This window comes from Paroedura picta, chromosome 4 (genome assembly GCF_049243985.1).
Source record: "Paroedura picta isolate Pp20150507F chromosome 4, Ppicta_v3.0, whole genome shotgun sequence".
NCBI classification, from domain to species: Eukaryota; Metazoa; Chordata; class Lepidosauria; order Squamata; family Gekkonidae; genus Paroedura; species Paroedura picta.
Window position 1 is genome coordinate 86,074,485 of NC_135372.1, and position 22,869 is coordinate 86,097,353.

The 22,869-nt window shown below is 42.7% G+C and overlaps 1 protein-coding gene across 6 annotated transcripts in view; it reads left to right on the forward strand.

Annotated features, from left to right (window-relative positions):
• MOB3C (MOB kinase activator 3C) overlaps window positions 1-21,886 on the forward strand; it is a 43,059-nt gene extending 21,173 nt beyond the window's left edge. For all 6 annotated transcript variants that reach the window (XM_077333850.1, XM_077333848.1, XM_077333846.1 and 3 more), the window contains 2 exons: window positions 7,361-7,563; window positions 20,595-21,886. In XM_077333850.1, the coding sequence (XP_077189965.1) occupies window positions 7,361-7,563; window positions 20,595-20,624 (233 nt within the window). In that variant the 3' untranslated portion in view covers window positions 20,625-21,886. The remainder of the gene's footprint in view (window positions 1-7,360; window positions 7,564-20,594) is intronic.
• The last annotated feature ends 983 nt before the right edge of the window (window positions 21,887-22,869 follow it).

The following is a 22,869-nucleotide window of genomic DNA, read 5'->3' on the forward strand; positions in this document are numbered from 1 at the left end:
AATGTTTCAGCAATATATAATTTTCTGTGGTTTCCATGGGTCTATTCAAGGGAAAAGGTATTGTTCAGAAATGTATTGTTCATGTGTATGTGATACTGCCTGTGAGATTGTAAGAAGGGGGATTATTATGTATAGGAAACCTGAGAATCTCTGTCCTAGCAATCCTGCTGAAAGTTGTGGGCCACGGTTACTGAAACAGAGAATGATGCCTTCCACATCTTCTTTAGCCCCAGATTCTCACAGCTTCATTTTCAGTCTCCCCTCCACTCCCCCTCCAGGTTCTAGTCATCTGGAAGATGAGTGTCATACCATGGATGAGAATGCTGGAAGGGAAGGGAGCATGTGAAGGGTGGGCGCTACTCAAACAGGAGCTATTGCATGCTCAATAAATGACTATCCCAGAAAGACGAAAACACTGCAGGAGCTCTAAGAAGCCTATTTGGATGAACCGAGAACTTCAAGAGGAACTAAGAAAGAAAAGGAAAATGTTCAGGAAATGGAGGGAAGGACAGAGTTCTAAAGAAGAGTACCTACAGATTACTAGGCACTGTATATCAATCATCAGAAAGGCCAAAGCTGAGAGTGAGCTAAGATTGGCCAGGGAAGCCCATTGTAACAAGAAAAGATTTTTCAGTTATGTGAGGAGCAAACATAAAGTAAAGGAAGCAATAGGCCTAATGATCTAGATGGGTGTGGAGGGACTACTCATCAAGTTTGCAGATGACACCAAATTGGGAGGACTGGCAAATACTCCGTAAGATAGAGACAGAGTTTAACGAGATCTGAACACAATGGAAAAATGGGCAAATGAGAACAAGATGCAATTTAATAAAGATGAGTGTAAAGTTCTGCATCTGGGTCAGAAAAATGAAAAGCATGCCTACTGGATGGGGGATACGCTTCTAGGTAGCACTGTGTGTGAACGAGACCTTGGAGTACTTGTGGATTGTAAACTAAACATGAGCAGGCAGTGTGATGCAGCGGTAAAAAAGGCAAATGCCATTTTGGGCTGTATCAACAGAGGCATCACATCAAAATCACAAGATGTCATAGTCCCATTGTATACGGCACTGGTCAGACCACACCTGGAATACTGTGTGCAGTTCTGGAGGCCTCACTTCAAGAAGGACGTCGATAAAATTGAAAGGGTACAGAGGAGAGCAACGAAGATGATCTGGGGCCAAGGGACCAAGCCCTATGAAGATAGGTTGTGGGACTTGGGAATGTTCAGCCTGGAGAAAAGGAGGTTGAGAGGGGACATGATAGCCCTCTTTAAGTATTTGAAAGGTTGTCACTTGGAGGAGGGCAGGATGCTGTTTCTGCTGGCTGCAGAGGAGAGGACACGCAGTAATGGGTTTAAACTTCAAGTACAACGATTTAGGCTAGATGTCAGGAAAACGTTTTTAACAGTCAGAGTAGTTCAGCAGTGGAATAGGCTGCCTAAGGAGGTGATGAGCTCCCCCTCACTGGCAGTCTTCAAGCAAAGGTTGGATACACACTTTTCTTGGATGCTTTAGGATGCTTAGGTCTAATCCTGCGTTGAGCAGGGGGTTGGACTAGATGGCCTGTATGGCCCCTTCCAACTCTATGATTCTATGATTCTAAGAAAAAAAAGTAATCAAAGGAAAGCGAGTCATAAAAATGTATTAGAATAGATAGATTAGAATATGACTGGCATCATTAACTGTGTTGATTACAGCAAACCTTGTTTTCCTGAACAAAATCGGTTAATATACAAAAGTTATCCCCAGAAGCTGGCTTTGTTTTTGAATATCCCATGCTTTCGAATCAGTGTCAGCCTGGACACTGTTAGGAATGGGGCACTAGGACAAAGGGGCAATTTATTTGGCTTGGAGCCAAGCTGTACATTTCTTGGGATATCTGTGCTTGCAATCTGTTTCCATTGCTATTAAAACAGCCACGGGGGTTTTGAATGGGGGAGGGAATGGGGGTGGACCACTAGGGAAAGCAATTAAGGCAAGAAGAGCAGGTACATTTTAAAAATCCAGAGTTTGCCATAGGTCAGGGGATGAATGTTCTCAAGCTAGTAATATCTTTCAGCAGTGAAAAATCAGACAAAATGATGAGAAGCTCTTGAGGGGCATCTCGTTGCATTGTGTTACAGCATCCAGTAAACTTGATTCATTCACCCAAGGCTTAATCAACCACTTGTGCTTTTCTCAATTCAGAAACTGCTTTTCATGCACTTTCCTAAAGAACCCCAGAGGCTGTGTGTGTGTGTGTTTGTGGGGTGCGGGGTACTGGATTCTCCTCCCATTGTAAAAGAATAGCCACTCTGATCCAAACTGGTCTAGTTGTTTTCATAGCCTACCAGTTTAATACATTCTTGCTTGTGTTATTCCCCTCCCCATCCCCTGCTTTTAAGATTAATGCAATGAAACTATTTGCAGCTGTTCCCATGTCATTTTCAAGTGCCACTTAAAAAAATCAAAATACAAAACTTATTTATTGGAACAAGACGTTCTGTGAACAATTCCTGTGGTTCGTAGGATTTTAAAATGACATCACCTTTTCAATGAATATTTGTTTTGAATTATTATACCTTCCCATGGTTACTTTATAGTTATTAATATTAAGGAATCCCATTAACTGCCTCCATTTGTACACACCAGAGAAATTTAGCCTTGGGGAGACAAAGACTTTAATATGTTTTCCTGAAATGTCATGGTGCTTAGAGCCTCTCATTTAAAGTGATGCTAATATGGCAGCTCTCATTATTTCCTTGTTGGATTCAGTGGTGCTATGACAAGCATTTATCTCTGAGCAGAGTGGTAGCCAGGACAGAGTTTCAGAATTGTGATCTGCATGGTGCCATTTTGTTGCCCGACTCCCTGTACAAACAAGGTTGTAGATCATATTTAAAGAGAGTTAAAGGTAGCATAATTGAGAATGGTGTGCATAATTATTCCATTATCATCTTTGCTCACAGATTTTGCCAGTATTTATCATGTTTAAAAAAACAAACCCATAAACTGTGTCTGAATCAAAACAGAAATAGTATATGTATCAAGTCATATGAACCCACCTTATACTGAATCAGACCACTGGTCTATCAGCATTATTGTCTACACAGATTTTGAGAGGTACTTCAGGGTCTCAGTCAAAGATCTTTCGCATGACCTAACATCTGATCCTTTTAACTGGAGATGCTTAAAACAGCCCACAGTACTGCCTGTAAAACTGAAGGAGGGCAATTCCATGACCTTTTGGGGGGTTAAGAATGGCTTTATATAATTTCTCATTTTTGTAGTTTTTATTTATTCTATCAGTGTTTAACAAATGTTTATTGCTGCAATTTTTCAGTGTATCATTGTTTTACTGCCCTTGTAGTACTGGAATTTAGTTGAAAGAACTGGGGATGCTGGGGACTGAACCTGGGACCTTTTGTTCCAACACTGAACCTCAGCCCCTCCCAATCAACAACAACCCTTCCCCCTTCCTATTCGGAGTTCATGATCAGTGAAATTGAAGGTGAAAGACTATGATATTCCCTCATTGAACCACTACCTGGAATTAATAAAAGCAACCCCATTTTTGCAATATTTAGTAAAACAACAATCTAGCAAGTGATAACAGAAAACAAAAGTCCATCTAAGTGAGCCCAGAACTGCTGGGTGGCCTCTTATAGCACAGTCTTTTCCAAATGGAATCACAGGGGGTGACTAGAGAGCCTTCAAAAGTTTTTGAATAGTCCCAGTATAGGACAAAAAGAGGATGTCTTGCTTATCAGATTTCCAACACACTTCCTGCTTACAGGAAGGTTGTGATCCTCTTTCAGACTACCATATGAGGCAGTTCCTGCCTGCAAGCCTGTTTTTGACAACTTGGCTCATTGTTTTGACAATATAAGGCACAATTGGATTTTTTAGACTAATGCCCACTCAAATTTCTATACACTGAATAAATCATACTGGTGGGGCATATTCATTCAGCAGTCAGGAAAAACTGCATTGCCTTGTGCAGAGATTATTATTCATGTTGCACTTTTCAGTTAGTGTCGGATTTTGTCTACATTCTGTGAGAAATTAAGCAGAGAGATAAAATAATCTACTGAATTTGAGGGCTGAGCGAGATTAATTTAGAATGGCCATCTCCCATGCCCAAACGGAACAATAGGGCACTCCGTAACAATTCCATCTTCTTTCCAGTGAGGTCACTGGCTGCAGCAATATTGTAAAACTCAGAAAGACTAACAAGCACCTTGAAGCGTTCATTTCCGTCGATTAGAGTCTGTTTCATCAGATGTGGATGCAGAAAACATAGAGTCTTGTTGGATATAATTGCCAGAGGAAGGAAACAGATGAAAGAACCAAGTAAGGAACACACAAGCAAAGAAACCACATCCGCTTTGTATTCTTTCTCGACAGTAACTTAAAAGTGCACCGTGAATTTCTAGGTGGCAGCTCGAAATACTGCTATACTCTTGGAAACATCCCTAGCATATTCATTTTCCCACCAAAGAAATGCTGGGAAACTCTTGAAGATTTGGGGATGGAGTCTGTGTTGGCCAGGGACCTCAGTGGGATACAATGCCATAGAATTCATCCTCCAAGGCATCCATTCTCTCCAGGGGAACTGCTGTCTGTAATTTGGAGAGGAAGTGTAAATTTTAGGGGATCCCCAGATCTCACCTGAAGGCTGGGATTCCTATGCTTCAATGCATGCTAAACTGGCTATAAAGGCTGCGTGGCTTAGAATTTTCCTATAGGAGAAAACATGCTCTTAAAAAGACTTTCAGACAAGGCCATCTCTGAATGCATTTAAAAGAGTTTTCAATAAACTGTAATACTAGTAAGCATTCAAACTTACTGCTCTTAATACAGAATGTTGGAAATGAATATGGTCAGAAGAGAAGCAGCCCCTGTATTTCGGGTGGCCCCACAGACCTGAGAATCCAGCACCGGAGAATCTGAAGATCCTTGTAACTCTTGGCCACTGAAATTGTCACTTACAGAATGCAGAATAAATAATTGAGCTCCAGGCAGCATGGCAACAGCACTTGGTAATTTGTTTTTCTTTCCAGTTATTCCATGTTGTGTTGCATAACTCTGCTTGGATGCATTCAGCAAATAAGCCAGAGTTCATTTAGTAGGGCACATTTAGTAGGGCACATTCCACTGATGCATTAGCAGGAGGCAGTCTAATACCACATAAGCTAAATAAATCCAGAGTTTAAGGGAATACCATATCCAGCATTTTGCTACTCTGAGAGATGTTCTCTGTAAGATATCTGTATTTTTAAACATGAATATTATACTGTAATGAGCAGACCAGAGATGGCTTTGTTGAGAGGAGGCAGTATAAAAATCAAAAACAAATAAATAAATTTGGTGTGTGGTTTTCAGTCAAATGTCTTTGAGTTAATTAGTGGGAAACAGCAACAAGCTGATGCCTATTTGAAGCAAAAACATAATAATAAGAGCCATTCAGCCATTTTTTCCTTCTTTATTGAGTGGCTGTTTCCCTTTTTGTCAGTGTATTGTGGATGGTGGCTAGGTCAAATGCATGGGATGCCATTCAAGAGAACTGTTCACTGCATTTTCTATTAGCCACTGTTATAAACCTTTCTGAGAGTCAGAGCTTTCCCATCTCCTTCCCCTTGCCCTTCCCCCATACTATCAGTCCCAATGGTTTTAGCATACAACTCAGTCAGATTCTAAGCATATCCTATAGCTCCCTCTGTGGGTGTAGCATGTAAGTAAACATATAGAACAGTCTCATTGAAATTCACATTGTTGTGTGAAATTAAAACTCAGTTCCTAAAATGGCAGTTAAGTGTTTGAGCCACTAATGTTAATAATAGACTTGAACCATAAAGTGGCCAAGGGGAAAGAGGCGGAGTTCACTGGCAGAGCTTGGCAAAATGATGGTCCCATGTTTAATACCTGGCATCTCCAGTTTCAAAGATCTCTGATAACCGGTTTAGAAGAAGTTGGAGACCTTGCCGGAGACCTCGAAGAATCGCTGCTCCTCAGGAGGCTAAGTTGACAACTGTTGTGACTTGGATGACTTCATGTTTTTGCTATATGACGGACAGCCCCAAGGCAGAATTGTCTACATACCAAATTCTCTCAGGTTGTATAACGACCCTAGGAAGTGTTTGGTCTTCCCCATAACATAGACAGAAGACCTCTGTTCTGCCAGCGTTGTGGTATAGTGTCCCTCATACAATTAAATGGATTACTTAATTTTATGTGGAGGAACATTTTTCCTGATCCCAGGTTTTGCTATACTCTGAAGTGAGCTAAACCATCTCCATTGAATATCCTACAGAAATATAATTGGGCACATGTCCATCCAACATGTTGTGGTAATCTTTGTTTCTGCAACCTAAGTGTCTGCACTGGGGAGGCTGGAATTTCTGGCCAGTGTTGGAAAACAGGATGCTGGACTAGATGGATATTTGGTCTGGTTCAGCAGGTGAATTCTCTCACCAACAGAAGTCCATGCAAGGAAAAGCCATCCCTGCTTGATTTCTGCCTGTCATGTAGCTATCAAAGGTCACTGGTTAGACTAGAACCCACTCTCTTTCCAGATTTGCCTTGAAAAAGCACAGGGGACCTTTACATTCATTACTGTGGCTAGGTCTGGCACATTTGAACATACATATGTGACTAATATCAAGTTCTTGCAAGCTGTAAAAAACACAATGAAAGTTTGCTGTTTTGAAATCTCAGTGAAACTTTTTAAGGACTCTGAAAATGAAACATTGCCTTAAGAATAAGAGAAGTTCCTACTCATTGCTAGATGATAAACAGGTTGTTTTCATGTTATTGTCAACATGGAGCATCCCCTATTAATAGGTGCACAACAAAATACTTCAAAAAATTGAGTTCAGGTTCCATCAGTATTTTAGAAGATCAAATATAAAACTGATTTTGATTGTTGCTTTTGAGTGTAGCCAGTTTATATAACTGTGGTGTTTTACATATTAGAAGATAATCCATAGTAGATTACAAATAGGATACAAATAGGAAAGTAAAGCAGTTTTGTGTTCCCTCTGTCAGTGTTTCTGACTAGAGAGGGATGATACTTCTTGGTCTGCAGAGCAGACACCAGAGTTTACAGGAATCCTGAGTCTGAGGCATTTTGCTGGTTTTCACTTCCGACAGCTGGGAATGGAGCAGAATTGTAGTGAGTGATTAGAAATTTAGTTGTTAAAAAATAAAACTTGTAATCCTATTCTGAAGTACAGGAATAATTTTTTTTTTAAAAACCTACATGCATGGAAGAATGAGAATAATTAACTATGCCAAACATCACCTCAGAAGGTTTTGCTGGGTAAAGTCTTAATACGTTATGCTTGCACCCTGAAATCCTCCCCCCTTCTCTCTTGCAGGTGTTCCTTTCCCAAAGAACTTCCAGCAAGTCTGCACAAAGATCCTCACCCGTCTCTTCAGAGTCTTTGTGCATGTCTACATCCACCATTTTGACAGCATTATCAGCATGGGTGCAGAAGCTCACGTCAACACCTGCTACAAGCACTTCTATTACTTCATCAGCGAGTTTAGTTTGGTTGACCAAAGGGAACTGGAGCCACTGGTAAGGATGTAGATACTGTTACATGCTCCCTAATTTCCCTCAGTAAGAAGTTCCAGGGGCAGCACTACTGGGCTTAGCTTTCCTTGGGATAGGTAGCCCTGCACACTTATGGTAGTTCTGTCATGTTTATTTTATGAACAGTTGTATGAGCCAAGTGTATTGGAAGCAAACATAAAATCCTTCAGCAAGCAGGAAATCCCCAGTGGAATCCTACACTGCTACCAAAAGTCTGTCTGAATCTTAGAAGCTGCTTGTTGTTGCTCGGTTGTTTCTGTCTTGCCTGCATCAGTGTCACCTTCAGCTGCAACCACATTCTGACTTACTGTGGCACAATAAAATCAGAGTCCAAGAGCACCTTTAAGACTTTGTTGTTTATTCAAGGTGTGAGCTTTCGTCAGACGAAGGGTGCTTGCACTCGAAAGCTCACGCCTTGAATAAATCTTTGTTGGTCTTAAAGGTGCTCCTGGACTCTGATTTTATTGTGCTATTTCAGACCAACATGGCTACTCATTTGAATCTGACTTCCTGTGGATGGTTGCTAAACTACTGCTTCATAATGCAATCTTGGCTCATGCAGGAATCATTCTTAGAGGGAACCCCATGAAAAGTCATACTGGGTAGATATAACTGTTGCTGGAGGCAGCAGAGTCCAGAAAAGTTCTACCATTCTCAACATCCGCTTTCACAGGGTGTTGAAAGAATTTCCTCTTCCTCAGTGATAGCACTGTTAGCACTGGGAGCAGTGGGAGGGAACCATTATGCAGATCAATATTGGCAGCAGATCTCATACTCCTGGGCCCATTCTGCACACACAGGATAATGCACTTTCAATGTGCTTTGGTAGCTGGATTTTCCTGTGCGGAACAGGAAAATCTACTTTGAAAGTGCATTGAAAGAGCATTATCGATTGTGTGCAGACTAGGTCCTGGTTTCAGTTCAGAATTGGCAGCTTACTACCATTTGAGTCATCTTTCAAGCTGTTGACTGCAGTTGAAACTTCACTGCAGGATTTTCTCATTTTTTAATGTGCAAACAGGATGACTGCTAGACCACTAGCTAGTTCCCTCATGCCTGTTTTCTTTCTTCCTCAGTGTTGGAGTTATGAAATAACCAGCTGTACTTCTGGCCTTTTGGGCTTTGTTGTGTTTCTAGAAAGTATTTTCATTGCAGTGATACAGCTGTTAATGTGCACAGGTGTGTTATTGTTGGTGCAGCACAGAAGATTCAGTAAATAGTTTCAAACAGCAAATAGGTACCTTTGGTTAACACCATCACCTTTTGAATCAGAAGGGCAGTTTCAAGAGATGACAATGAGACAGACAGAAATAGAAAGCAGTATCTGTTCCCTTATAACAACTATGATGGCCAAACACCAGGATCAATTATGGACATCAGTCTACCTGTCTTGGCTTGAACTCTAAGCAAGAACATTGCTAGTTTTTTCCCAGTTACAGGATTACTGTAACATTTTGTGCATTTACTCAGAAGGAAGCCGCTAACAAGTTCAATGGGATTTACTTCCACATAAGTATGCATAGGATTTCAGCCAAATGTGATTCTGCTTTAGCTGAAACTTACGAAACTAGGGGTATCTTTTCTGTCTATCAAAAATAGCTGCTTGCTATCAGTAAACATTCCCCTGTCTAGAAAAACTGACACGTTTCAGATGATCTCTGACCGACTCCTCCCTACACTTCTACATGAAGCCAGCTGAGTGATTTTGAGTCAGTCACAGAGCTCTCTCAGCCCCACCTACCTCACAGGGTGTCTGTCGTGCGGAGAAGAAGGGGAAGTGAATGTAAGCCTCTTTGAGACTCCTTCAAGTCGTAAAAATCAGGGTATAAAACCCAACTCTTCTTCTTTCTCCTCCTCTTCTAATTTAAACCCAGGAAACCAAAAAGTGTGAGAAAGGAAAACAAACTTTAATATTTTACTTCCCTCTTTGCTCCAGCTTCCCTTAAGACATAATAAGAGGAAGTTAGTACACACACACAACCCTTTGTGAAATGACAACAACTCCACATTTGTGTTGTTAGGTGGTTGTATTTCCAAGTGTGAATGTGTGTGTTCTGTCCCTGAACCATAAACAATAAGGCAGTGGTTCTCAACCATTTCTTTGCCATGACCCCAACTTTGGAGCCAAAGCCCAGCAGGGACCCAGCTGGAAGAACTGCCAGCTAGTGCTGTGGAGGTGCTTCCACCAGCCCCCCCAGCCGTGGCCATGGACGACCCCCCCACAGGAGGTGACTGGAGGGGGGCGAGGGCCCGGCCTGGGGGAGGGGGCTGCTGCCGCCACCGCCACCACATCCACATTGCTCACTGTCCAGCTCCGGGCCAGGTTTGCACACGTGTCGTGCTCCCTTGGTTCACTGCTTCTCTCCTTTCTCCCTTCTTTTAACCACCGGGGGTTCCGCAGTGGCCCTGCTGCAGAGCACACGGGGCTTGCCGGATGGAATCAGGCAGGGTGGGGCGACTTAGGACCCGTGGGGGGACAGGGTCGCTTTCATACCAGCTCTGAAAGAGCTGAGTGAAGCATTTCATCGCATTCCTTAGCAGGTGCTGGCATGACCCCCTGGGCCGACTGGGCAGCTGCAGAAGGATCCAGTGGGGCACTAGAAATGAATGTGCACATGAATGTGCACAACAATCTGACATGGCTCTGCCTCCTCCACCAGCCACCCCCTCCACCGGCCACCGGCCGCCACCACCGGCTGCCACCCACTTCCGCTGCCTGCCACTGCCTGCCACCCAGCACCACACGCCTCCATATGCTGCCACCTGCCACCGCGGCACCGGGCAACCTGGAGACCCCAGGGAAGAGGCCAGGCGACCCCAAATGGGGTCCCCAAGGTTGAGAACCACAGCAATAAGGATAAGATACTTTCTCAGGAAGATATGACTTTTTGGTTGTTTCCTGCACTGTCAGATGGCTATCTAGCCTCTAAAAAATTTCAAAGATGGAGAACCCACCACCTCCCGGGGAAGCCTGTTCCACTAAGAGACCGCTTTGTCAGGAACTTCTTCCTGATGTTTAGATGGAATTTCTTTCAAATTAATTTCATCCCAACTATGCTCGACCCTCTATATGGCAGCCTTTTAAATATTTGAATATTAAATATTTTCTCCACACTTTTTGTTGAATACTGAATATAATTTCCAAAGAGATACTGTTCATGGTCTTATCCTTTGATATTGCTCCTCTGTGACACTCCATATCACTTGACTTGGATCTGTGAAAGTGATAATATGGTTATACCATATTAGACCTGCCTGGCTTTCAGAGTTGTTGATGTTTGGGTCTTTGCTTTGCACCAGTGAGTTCTGAGATCTTCAGGTACCTGTTTTTGTGTATCATGGTTATGCATACACACAATTCTAGGGGCTCCTCTTATGTATGGGCCACAGCCTTGAGTAATTTAGTGGTATGTAACTGATACATCCTGCAGAACTCTCTCTGTGGGCTCAGCTTCTCAGCAGTTGTTTATCTTCTTGCATGTTTTAATTCAGCTAGAACAATGTCAACAAAGCATATCTAGTTACTATGGCTTCTCATTCCCTTTTGCCTTCTTTGAGGCTTCTTCAGCTAAATCTCCGGAATGCACTAAAAAAATCACTCAAAATGAGAACAAAATCCCCACAGCCCATGCTTCTTGGTCATATCACAGTATCGTATGAGGCCAAATTACAGCTGGAGTCATCTGCAAAAAGATGGTCTTCTGTTGGGGGAAAAGCTAGGAAAAGGTGCCTCACTGAGCAAAAGTCTCCTCTCTTGAAGCTTTTCAGTTGTTTATGGCTATGGGTGATGAGATTCCTTACGGAATGTCAACAGAAGCCTCTTGCTCTATCACTGTTGCCTCAGAAATAAAGTTTCTGCTTATGATGGAAAAGTACTGTCAGAATTTGAAATCCATTTTGGTCAAGATGACAGAGCTGTCACCAAGTGCTTTATTGACTGCTTATGGCAGGACTCCTCAGAGTGACAGGGCCACATTAACAGAATATGTCCTTGACATTTGAGGAAACAAGTTAGAAATTCTGCAACTGGGGGAAGATAAATTTCCGATGGGACTTTGCTTCTTCAACCACTAGGAAATATTGTCCATTTTGGCCTCTATTGAATACCTCATGCCTTACCTAAAATTAAGTTTCTTCTTCTTTGATATTAAAGACTGGTATTTTTTCTGTCCTCTGCTTTACATGGCCAGCTTGGTATAGTGTTTAGGAATGTGGACTTCTAATCTGGCGAGCCAGGTTTGATTCCATGCTCCCCCAAATGCAAACAGCTGGGTGACTTCAGGCTCGCCACAGCACTGATAAAGCTGTTCTGACTGAGTAGTAATATCAAGGCTCTCTCAGTCTCACCTACCTCACAGGGTGTCTGTTGTGGGGAGAGGAAAGGGAAGGCAATGGTAAGCTGCTTTGAAACTCCTTCAGGTAGAGAAAACCCGATATATATAAGAACCAACTCTTCTTCTTTTATTCTGATTATTGCTGGGGAGATATAGAATTACTACCATTTTTTATATTCTTAAAAGATAATAAGATCAGTTTTACTGCTACTGTGTTCCAGTAGTCTTGCATGCTTCCTGAAACCTGTTTGTACTCAGCAACAATTAACCTAAGTCTGTGACATATCAGGTATTCCATCTTAATACACTAGATTTTACAGATTGGGGCTTTTCCATTATGCCCTGAGGTTGCACACTGTTCTATGATATTTGATTGGTCTGAATATGAAGGAACTGAATTATTTTAGGAGATTTTTTTTCTGGACCAAAGCAGTTATCTACAGACTTTGGGCACTGTAGTAACCCAGACTTCCAGTGTAGCAACTTAAGAGTATGCTTTCCCTGACAAACAGGCCTCTGCATGCATCCTGAAGTGTACAGTTATGGAGAACTGTACCATATGGCTCTTGGATAGCGAATGGACTTTAAGACATCTGAGGAGGTTGATGTGAATGACTGCCCTTCTCTTTGGCATCACTTGATGTGAGCATGTTTTTAACCCCACACTGCAGTTAGAAAACATTCAGAATTGTGAAGCAAACTTTCAAATCACTTACAAATAGCAAAGTGATCAAGACATGGAACTCTGGATCCATGAAGGAACTTGTTTACCAAAAGGTTCTTGAGCATCACATAGGTTTCTTCTGCCAGTCTGATGCTCATGCTATAGATTGTTAGTGTTCTTTTCTCTCACAAATGAACTCAATTTCCCTGGAAAAAATAGTGGGAGATGAATGCTTGGGAAAACATTTTGCTGCAGTTTGTTTTTAGCTTTGTAATATGTGGGCAGGTAGACAGAGGCCACACCATAACAGATGAGGGAAGGACTGTAAAGATAAAACTCGCACTCCTTTCCCCAGGCTTTTGTTTTGTGTTCCTTTCAGGGTAAGGGGAGAGAGGGTCACAGATCTTCGGACTGCCTTAGGTAAGAGATTGTGGCTTCAGTTCTCATTTCACTTAAAACAGTAAAGAGCCCAATAGAACAAATGTTCTGCATACCATGTTCCTTAAGAAATGTAATGAAAATGATCAGGAGGGGGTGGAGAAGAGAACAGTAAAGGAACTGGCTAGAATGGGATTAGTTCAAATTAAGTACACTGATGACAGGCATTGTCTCATTCTATAATGTGTTTCTGCTGTCAAGATTTAAGAAGAAGAGTTGGTTCTTATATGCCGCTTTTCCCTACCCGAAGGAGGCTCAAAGCGGCTTACAGTCGCCTTCCCATTCCTCTCCCCACAACAGACACCCTGTGAGGTGGGTGAGGCTGAGAGAGCCCTGATAGCACTGCTCAGTCAGAACAGTTTCATCAGTGCCATGGTGAGCCCAAGGTCACCCAGATGGTTGCATGTGGGGGAGTGCAGAATCGAACCTGGCATGCCAGATTAGAAGTCCGCACTCCTAACCACTACACCAAACTGGCTCCCAACCATTTGCCTAGTGGCCACAAACCAATTTCAATGTTACAATTGAGAGCCAGTTGGCACAATCACTTTACTTTGGGGGGTTTGTGCCTCTGCCTGTCTTCTGTGCCAATAGGGTCTCAATGACTGCAGGGTCTCAGTTTTCAATGACTGCAAGGTACCATTTTACTTCCCTTACTTCACTGGCATTTATTGTAGCATGCAAAATGGCAGCTAATATTATTGCCTGACATTATAGGTAATTAGTTTCCCATCAGAATGAATTGCCAGGAGCAGGAATAAACTGCACATGAGTTGCACACAGAGGCGTTTGAGTCAGCCTAACATTGGCTCTTTGGTAACTTCATCAGCTATTCCTTCTTTGTTCAGCTCAGAGCGTTGATGTTGTATTCTTCCATGCTAGTCATGGAGAAAATAGTTTAAATGAGCGAGAAAGAAATGAGTCCTCAATCAGCTCTCATTATATAACTCATGGGAATCGTGGTCAAAGGTCAGTTCCAATTTTAAACATTGTGCCTAAATTTTCACAGTTGCACAACAGCCATGGGAATGGATAGAACACCATGACTATGCTTATATACTGCAAGGTCCTTCAACTTGAACTATTTTAACAAGCCTCTATTCCTGTCAGTGTAGGGCAGGTCAGCCTATGTCAGGGATAGAATCAGTTTTTGTCCTCATCATGTGTCCCCAACTGCTGTACTTCCTTTTTCATAGGAATTAATGACATCCTTTCACTTTCATATCCCTGGCTTCTATTTCTTTTTCTTGCTAGAATGTTATGAAATGTTGGGCAGTAGTGTTCGTACAGATGGACGTAGCATACCTAATCAGATGTGACCAAAAACATTCATTTCAGACTTTCCATTGCTTTTGATGTCTTTAGAGTAGATTTTCCTAACTTGTTCACAACCTCAAACCAAAAAGAAAGGTGGGATGTATATGTTTTAATAAATACATTTAATAACTATCCCATAAACTTAATTCTTCAAGTTTCTTCATTAATGGGAACTGTTTGAGTATCATGAACTCTCACAATGATAGTTCACATCTGATGGCTGTTCCAGCCTGTGTTGCATGATTATATCATAAAGTATGTAGCTGTATAAACAGAATAGCAGGAGCCCTTGTTTATGTATATAGAAAATTCCCAGTGATATTTGCTTTCTTTTGGATTATGGACCTCATTGCCAAAGTGAAACTGCTAGGCTGTAGCAAGTTCCCCCCCTCTCTCACACACACACCTTTTTGTATTTGTGAAAAGAGAAAATATTGAAGAAGTGGAACTTGGATTTCAGTCACAACACAACCTTTTATGCATTTCAGCTTCTTTTGAACCTTGTGTTTATCACCAAGGCAACTCCTCAAGAGGCACTGAAACACTGCTTTTGCTGCCCATGCCTCCATTCAGCAATTTATTTCTTTCAAAACTAAAGCCTTCAGGCTTTTCTAAGCTGAAGCCATTTAGAAGTTCAATAAAGATTCCACAGAAATATTGCATTGGTGTTTTTAAAAAATGAATTAGAGTTAATTGTGAAATCAATTAATTGGAGTGTTTAGAGTGATAAATTTATTGATTTGGGATCATTTCATTAAGCTGGTATAAACTGATATCCATCATATATAAATGCATTTAATTTAATCAGAACCAGGAAGTCCATAATACAAATCTCATCTCAGTGATAAGACAACAGAATCTCATCTTTGAAACCAAGTAGACAATTTGTGTTTAAAGCTTAGAAGGAATATGGCTGATTGGAATTTATTTATGAAGCCTACATCCTCCTCCTCCGTCATAATTTTCTTCTGCATGTGTTTGTGACTCAAAGGAGCAAACATAGGCAAAGTGGACAGATTTAATGCCTTAGCAGGTCATATGAGTTTTAGGTAGAAAAGATAGGTAGAGCTTGGAGTCATCTGTGTATTGGTGACACTGAAGCCGAAACTTCTTAATGACCTCTCCCAGTGGCCTTATGTGGAAGGTAAATAACATGGGGGATAAGATCAAACAGGCCAATGGCTATGGGCAGAGCAGGAATCCCCTTATGAAACCAACATCTCAGAGAGGACTAGAATTACAATAACATGGTGCCCTCCAGTTGCTCTGGTTGATAGTATTGAAAGTTGCTGAGAGATTCAGCAGAACTAGCAGGGTAACTTTCCCCATCTAGTTCTTTGTAGAAATCATCAACCAAGGTGACCAGAGTACACTGCTTTAGATCATAGCCTGAAGCCAAATTGAAAAGGATCCAGAAAATGGATCCTGAAAAGCAACCTTCCACTCAAGCACCTTTCCCAAAAATATAAGATTGGACATTGGAGACTGGCCGGAAATTCTCCAAAATAGCTAGGCTTTCGGAGGGTTTTTTCACAGCAGGTATAATCACTACCTCCTAGAGTAGTGTTTCCTGACCAGGAGCCCAGAGACCCCCAGGGGTTCATGGGGGGGGGGGAGTTGGAAGGGGTCCCTGGTATTTCCCCTTGCTGCCTTAGCTAGGCTTGGGAACTGGCCATTTCCCTGGTTCCCCCTTCCCCTCAGAGATGAGTGGTTTAGTCTGCTGATGGTTTTCCAGGCTAGAAGGAAGTTGAGCCTGATTAATTATTAACTTAAATTGCCCACGCTCTCTCCCCCCTCCCCACACCCACAGTCCTTGTCAAGGCTGCTTGTTAGTATTTATGCTCCATGGAGAATGTTCCTTTCCTGCAGTCCTATTGGGAGGTTCTGTTTTTCTGCTTAAAACCATGAGCTTTAGGAAGGAAAGGGATCCAGGGTTTGTGTGGGGAGGGGGGGGGGGGGAGAAAGAGAGAGACAAATAGAAGGTTGTCTCTTAGTAGTCCATAGCCCCTCCCCCTACTTCCTCCCCTGCTGCATGCCCTGATAGCAAGGAAGAAGGCAGAAAGCCAATTTGGGGAGGGGCATTTTTTGTATAAAACTGGTGAAGTTTGTGAAGGAAAGAGGGCCAGGGCTTGTGTGGGGATGGTGGCTGGGAGGGAGGGAGACATGAGTCTGGTTCTTAACTGCCCATAGCCTGTGTGTCTGCTTCTTCTCCCCATAGCAAGGAAAAACACAGAGAGCCAGTGGTTGGAGGGAAGGTTCTGCCTAAAACCGGTGAGCTTGCAAAGGAAAGGGAGTCAGGGCTTGTGTGGGGAGGGTGGTGGTGGTGGTGGGAGCTGGCCCACAGCCCCTCTTCTGTTCCTTATTCCAATAGCAAGGAAGAAAGTAGGGAGTCCCACCTGGAGGCTGGCATCCGTGGCACTGTGTGAGGCACAATGCCACAGAGTCCACCCTCCAAAGCTGCCATTTTCTCCAGGGGAACTGATCTCTCTCAGCTGGAGATGAGCATTAATTCCAGGGAATCTGCAGTTCCCACCTGGAGGCTGCCATCCCTAGCCAAGAGGTACTACACCTGGCTCTAGTGCAAGAACTGTGCACAGCCTGAATAAGGACTCCTTTCTTTCCAGGTTTCGCATTGTCCTGGCAGCCATTTCTGACCCTGAGAAGTCTTAGCTTCTAGATTGCCAACCTCCTGGTGTTGCCTGGGGATCTCCCCAGAACACGTCCAAATCACACAGATCATTTCCTCTGAGGATAATTGCTGCTTTGCATGGTGGGCTTTATGACAACTGAGATGAATACTTCCTTGTTTAGCTCAGAAAAGGTTTTCTACTTAGCATATTGTACACACAAGAATGAAACAAACTTATTTAACAAGTAGTTTATTTTATTAGTGAGGCTATGCACACTGGCACTTTCCCATCACAGGAATTGGGGTTCCCAGGCCCCTTCCTCTATCACCAGAATTGACATATCTATTAGACCCACCCCACTCCCACCTACATTTGACTTTCACACATTGCAAGAGATGCCAACCTCCACGGGAGGTCTGGCAATCTGTCAGGATGATAGACTTGAAATAAACACTTCTCTGGAAATAAGAAAGTTGTTTTATTCAAAGGAGCATTTCCAGGACTTACAAAGCCGAATCTGGCACCTAGGGCACAAATTACAGTTCTTAACCTTACACTTTCCCACCAGTGCAAGTTCACATCCCCCTTAGACAAAACACCCTTCCAGTCCAGGTGCCCATCTGGGAATCCTTCCAACTTAGAGAGGGGACTCAGCTCCGACCTTGGGGAGCACAGCAACAGTTACACAGTGATAACATAATGAGCACGAAGACAGTGGAAAGTTTCAGAGTTACAGAGAAGTTCAGTCTCAAAAATGGCTACACTTCAGTTAAGCAGACACATATATCATGGCAGAAACCTTACCAACTGATCTCCTATGCTTCATGAACAGAACAATACCTGCCCTCTGGGCTCGTTGTTTGCTCTTCTTCAGGAAAAAGGTACCTGAGATGGATTCAAGAGGCTGTGGCCAAAACCTTAGCAAGGGGGCTGGATCTCTCTAGGCAAGATGAGGTGTCTTCCTTCTACCAGAAACCTAGAACCCAGTTGCAGCTTATTCCTCTTCACCTTCCTGCAGTGTGACCTTGCAGAAGTCAGCCCTGCTTCTGACCAGGAATATTTACCAGATGGGCTGTCAGCTAACCATAAGAACATGAGAGAGGCTGTGATGGATCTGTCCAGCCCTCTATGTCACATGGTCACCAAATCCCAGGGATTAAGAGGTCAACCAGCAGGACCAGAACACCAGAAGCCCTCCCACTGTTGCCCCCCAAGCATCAAGAGTAAGACCAAAAAAGGTGTCATGTTGGATGAGGCCAATGGCCCATCCAGTCCACCAGTCTGTGGCCAAATCTTGAAGGCCATCAAGAGCCCTTGCACCACACAGGGAAGTCGCAGAGTCCCTGTGCCAGAAACCAACCAATGGGAAAGTGCTTCTCTAGTTCTGGCCCTGCTGGTGGGCCTTCTGATGGCATCCAAGTTTTGACCAGCCCCCCACCCCCAATAGGCATCTCTAGCAATGTGTGAAAGTCAAATATAGGGGTGGGTGGGTCTAATAGATATATCAATTCAGATGACACAGGAAGAGGCCTGGTAATACCACTTTCTGCAATATGTGAGTTGCCTGTTGATGTCACATCCAGTGGGAGTGTCTGGGTGATTTCACTTCCAGCAGCACATGACCTCCAGGGGTGTGGCTAGCTATCACTTTTGGGGGTCCTCAAAGCTTGAAGAATACTTCAGGAGATCCTTCATGGTCAAAGGGTCAAAAAACACTGTCCTAGAACATGGGTAGAGCCCCTTATGGCGCAGAGTGGTAAGGCAGCCATCTGAAAGCTTTGCTCATAAGGCTGGGAGTTCAATCCCAGCAGCTGGCTCAAGGTTGACTCAGCCTTCCATCCTTCCGAGGTCGGTAAAATGAGTACCCAGCTTGCTCGGGGGTAAACGGTAATGACTGGGGAAGGCACTGGCAAACCACCCCGTATTGAGTCTGCCAAGAAAACGCTAGAGGGCGTCACCCCAAGGGTCAGACATGACTCGGTGCTTGCACAGGGGATACCTTTACCTTTAGAGCATGGGTGGCACTATTTACATTCTCAAGGAAACATTTATTACTTCCCTTACTGACTTAGCCAGCCCATGTCGGGCAGCTTTTATCAATCAAGAACGGCAAGAGTTAAAAGCACAAGTGGTAGGTCTCACCTCTCTAAGGATCTTGTCCACATCATTGGATTCCACAAGCTGAAAGGCACCCATATAAACTGGACAAGCAGGTGCCAAAGTTACATCATCTGAATGTGCACCCATGTTGGCATCTAATTCAGACAGCAGATTTGGGGAATTTTTGTCTGCAAAGTAAGTAGTTAATTGGCCATGCTGTTTGGCTGTACTGTTTTATCTTTTTAAAAATCATTGTTATGCCAATAAAGGTATTCTGTATTCTGTAGTGAATTGATTAGAGTAAGCCATGATCTTGTCAGAATCCACTTTCCTGAGGCTATGTTGTAAAAGTTCTTGAACCACAAAAAACAGCACAGCTGGACAATTGCATGTAGATGGCCCCTTATGCACGGAGTGGAAGGTCTGCATTCGGGGTGGAATGGCGGTGGCTAAAATCACTGATTATGCATGCCGCAGGCATCAACCGGGTGCAGAGTCAACGTATGCCGCCGAAAAAGCCGAGTTAGCAATATGCAGAAGAAAGTGGAGCTTCCCGGGACCAGGGCGCAACCAGAAGCGGCTCCGGAGTATCCCCGTGCACAATCGGATACTCTGGGTTTTGCCACCATTGCGTTCCGTCCCATGCATAATCGGTTTGCTTCACTTCTTCCTCCTCCTCATTCTCCATGCCACCATTTCAGCGGCCGTGCATAATAGGCCGATGCGAAGATGGCAGAGAAACATTGCCTTTTTGCCATCATAACTGCCACAATACTGTGCTGTGTTTGATCAGTCTTGCCCTGCCTTCTCCACCAGCTGTGCTCTGGCCATCATTCCTCCTTCATTTCCATCAATTCCCCAGTAAACCCGGAAAGACTGTTTGGCTCTCTCTGGGTAGAAAGGGTCTTAGGAACAGTTGTCTCAATATCTTGGATCTCTTCCCTGTGGAAGAGGTTTGGCAGAACTAATAGCATGCTACATTATGTTACCAAGAAGTCTTTTTTGATTAAGCATGTTATTAATTCATAAATTTGTATGTATTCTTCACATTCCGGTATCTATGTCCAAATTAAGAACAAATATTATAATCCTTATGACTTGTTCATGTTTTGGGAAAAGGTAGAATCACAGGCCAGTCAATTAGCTCAATTTCAATTTGCTTGAGGGATGAAAAGACACCAACAGTTATAGCAGTGTATGTTACATAACAACAAAACATTCCAAAATCTGAATGAGATATGGTATATACATTTAATACAAATAGAGTAATATGGGGCTGTAGTAACTATTAGGCATTAGTAAACTGTTGTCTACTTTTTGAATTCTATAACTAAAATGATGAGCACTGTGATGAGCTCTCTACGATTATAGGGTGGTAACAAAGTTCTTAGATACACTACTACTTTTGACTCATTGATCGGGATACCAAAGATTCAAGGTACCTTGCATGCAAAGTTTATTTAGATGCATACAGTTTATTTAGATGGATATACTGACTCAGACTTCATATCAAATTCCCTTTTTTCCTTGCAGAAAGAAATGACAGAGAGAATTTGCCACTGAAATCATATGATCAGCTTTGAAGAGTCATTGTTTGTTCAGATGATGGAGTATAATTTGATCCAGTAAACTACTACGGATTTGAGGAACTTCCTGATCCTGGAGTCAATCCCTGAATTATTATTGGGACTAAAATGGAAAGTCTTCACATCATCTCCAGTGTGACTAGTGGTTCTAGTCCCCTACCCCCAATCTTTAGCTTCATCCTCCTGAAATCCATCTTGAGTCTTACATTTTTCAAAAGTATAATGAAAGTAATCTGGGAATTTTTCTTAAAAACTCTTAAGATTGGAAAATTTCAAGAAAAAGAGTACTTTCAACCTCTTTGAATCACAAAGAATCACAACAAAAAGCTATGCATTGCGTGGGAAAATGCTTGAATGTCTCTACATTCCTTTAGCAAAGAGAATGACTGCAAAATATTTCTATGTGGTCAGAAAAATGTTCTGCTGGAGGGACAGAGGTACTAGAAAGGGACTAGACTGTTGGAAATACCAGAATTCTTTCCAATCATACGGGAGTTATAGAAAATTACAGAAATTATAGAACTGTGAAGAAACCAAGAATTAATCACCCTGCAAGGCAAGATGATCTACAGCAGCTGTATGCAAAAACCATACCAATTCAGTGTGCCAAAACCAAAAAGAAAATGCTCCAACAGCAAGGCAAACAGCTGTAGGTTACAGTGATGTAAGCCAACACATGTACTAAAAAGAAAGCATATGTTTTGCAGATACTAAGCCTAAGAAGGCAGTCATCACAGCAAAGCAATCACAAATTTCTCAATAGAGAAACAATCAGATTGTGTGCTTTGATAAAATTGAGTAACAAACTACAAAAATTACATTGTTAATAGAACTTGTGAGCTTCTTTATGCTGAACCAGATCAGTGGTCCATCTTGCCCAGTAGTATCTAGATTTGTTGTGGCTTTCAAGGAAAGAGCCATTTTCAGCCTACCTAGCCAAAAACCTTTAACTGGAAAGTGAGGGATCTTCTGCACTCAGAATGTGTGGCCTATCACTGAGCCGTGGCCCTTCCCCATAATTCTCAGAAATAATTTTCCTGCTGGTTGATAACTACTACTTTTTTATAGAATGGATATAGTGATTTCCATACCTTTTTAAAAACAATGTTATCTGAGCCACATATATGGATACATTTTACCAGTTTATTTGGTATAGATTTTGTACTTTATGTATTTATATCTTGTGTTGCATTGCTTTTTTTCTGCCTCTGAACTTATTAAAATTGCAGTTTGACAGTACTGATTTGGAAAACTTTGACATACTTTTGCTCCAGGGAAGTCAGTAAAGGGGAAAAAACACACAATCAGATTGTGAGGAAATACATAATCTGCCAAAATCTGATTCTGCTTGCACTGCTGCCGCCACCCATCATCTGCTCCACCCCTGCCCCTGGCTCTTTCATCCTGGCATGAAGCCAGGAGATTGGAGGCTGCAGCTGCAGGAGGAATGGGTACAGCAATGGCTGGTTAGGCCCAGCCCTCAGCCCTACTCAGTCCTCTATCGCTGTCACCTGAGCTGCCCGTCGCATCTACTGGTGCATTCCTTGGGGTGGGACAAAAGGACCATGTTTGTAGTCATTTCCATTTCAGGGAGTGCGCCAATAGATGTTTCCACAGCAAAAAGCATTAAGGTAAAAAGGTAAGTACAAAAAAAAATTGTAATGGAAGAAAACAAAAAGCAGAGCTACTACTTATTTGTAGTTCTTTGGCATTTTTTTCTGCCTTGCTAGTGTCAGCACTATAGATGTACCACCAAAAGGAGACACACAATTTTCATTCTCTTAGCAAAAAATGATTGAGAGTATTTCTTTATCTAGCCTTTAGAGGCAGTAGCAGGAGACTTAAGGTATCACAACCAATATCATTCTTCAACCCATTTTTATGATATCTGCTTTCACACTTCAAGAGATACTTTAAAAATGTGGGGGAGGGTTCAATAATGGCAATGTATTCTTGTGGCACAGAGTGGTAAGTGGCAGAAATGCTGTCTGAAGCTGTCTGTCCATGAGGTTGAGAGTTCAATCCCAGCAGCCGGCTCAATGTTGACTCAGCCTTCCATCCTTTCGAGGTCGGTAAAATGAGTACCCAGCTTGCTGGGGGGGGGGGGTAAACAGTAATGACTGGGGAAGGTACTGGCAAGGATCAGACATGACTCAGTGCTTGCACAGGGGGTACCTTTACCTTATATGAATATAGGATCTGAGGGCTATTTCCATGAACAA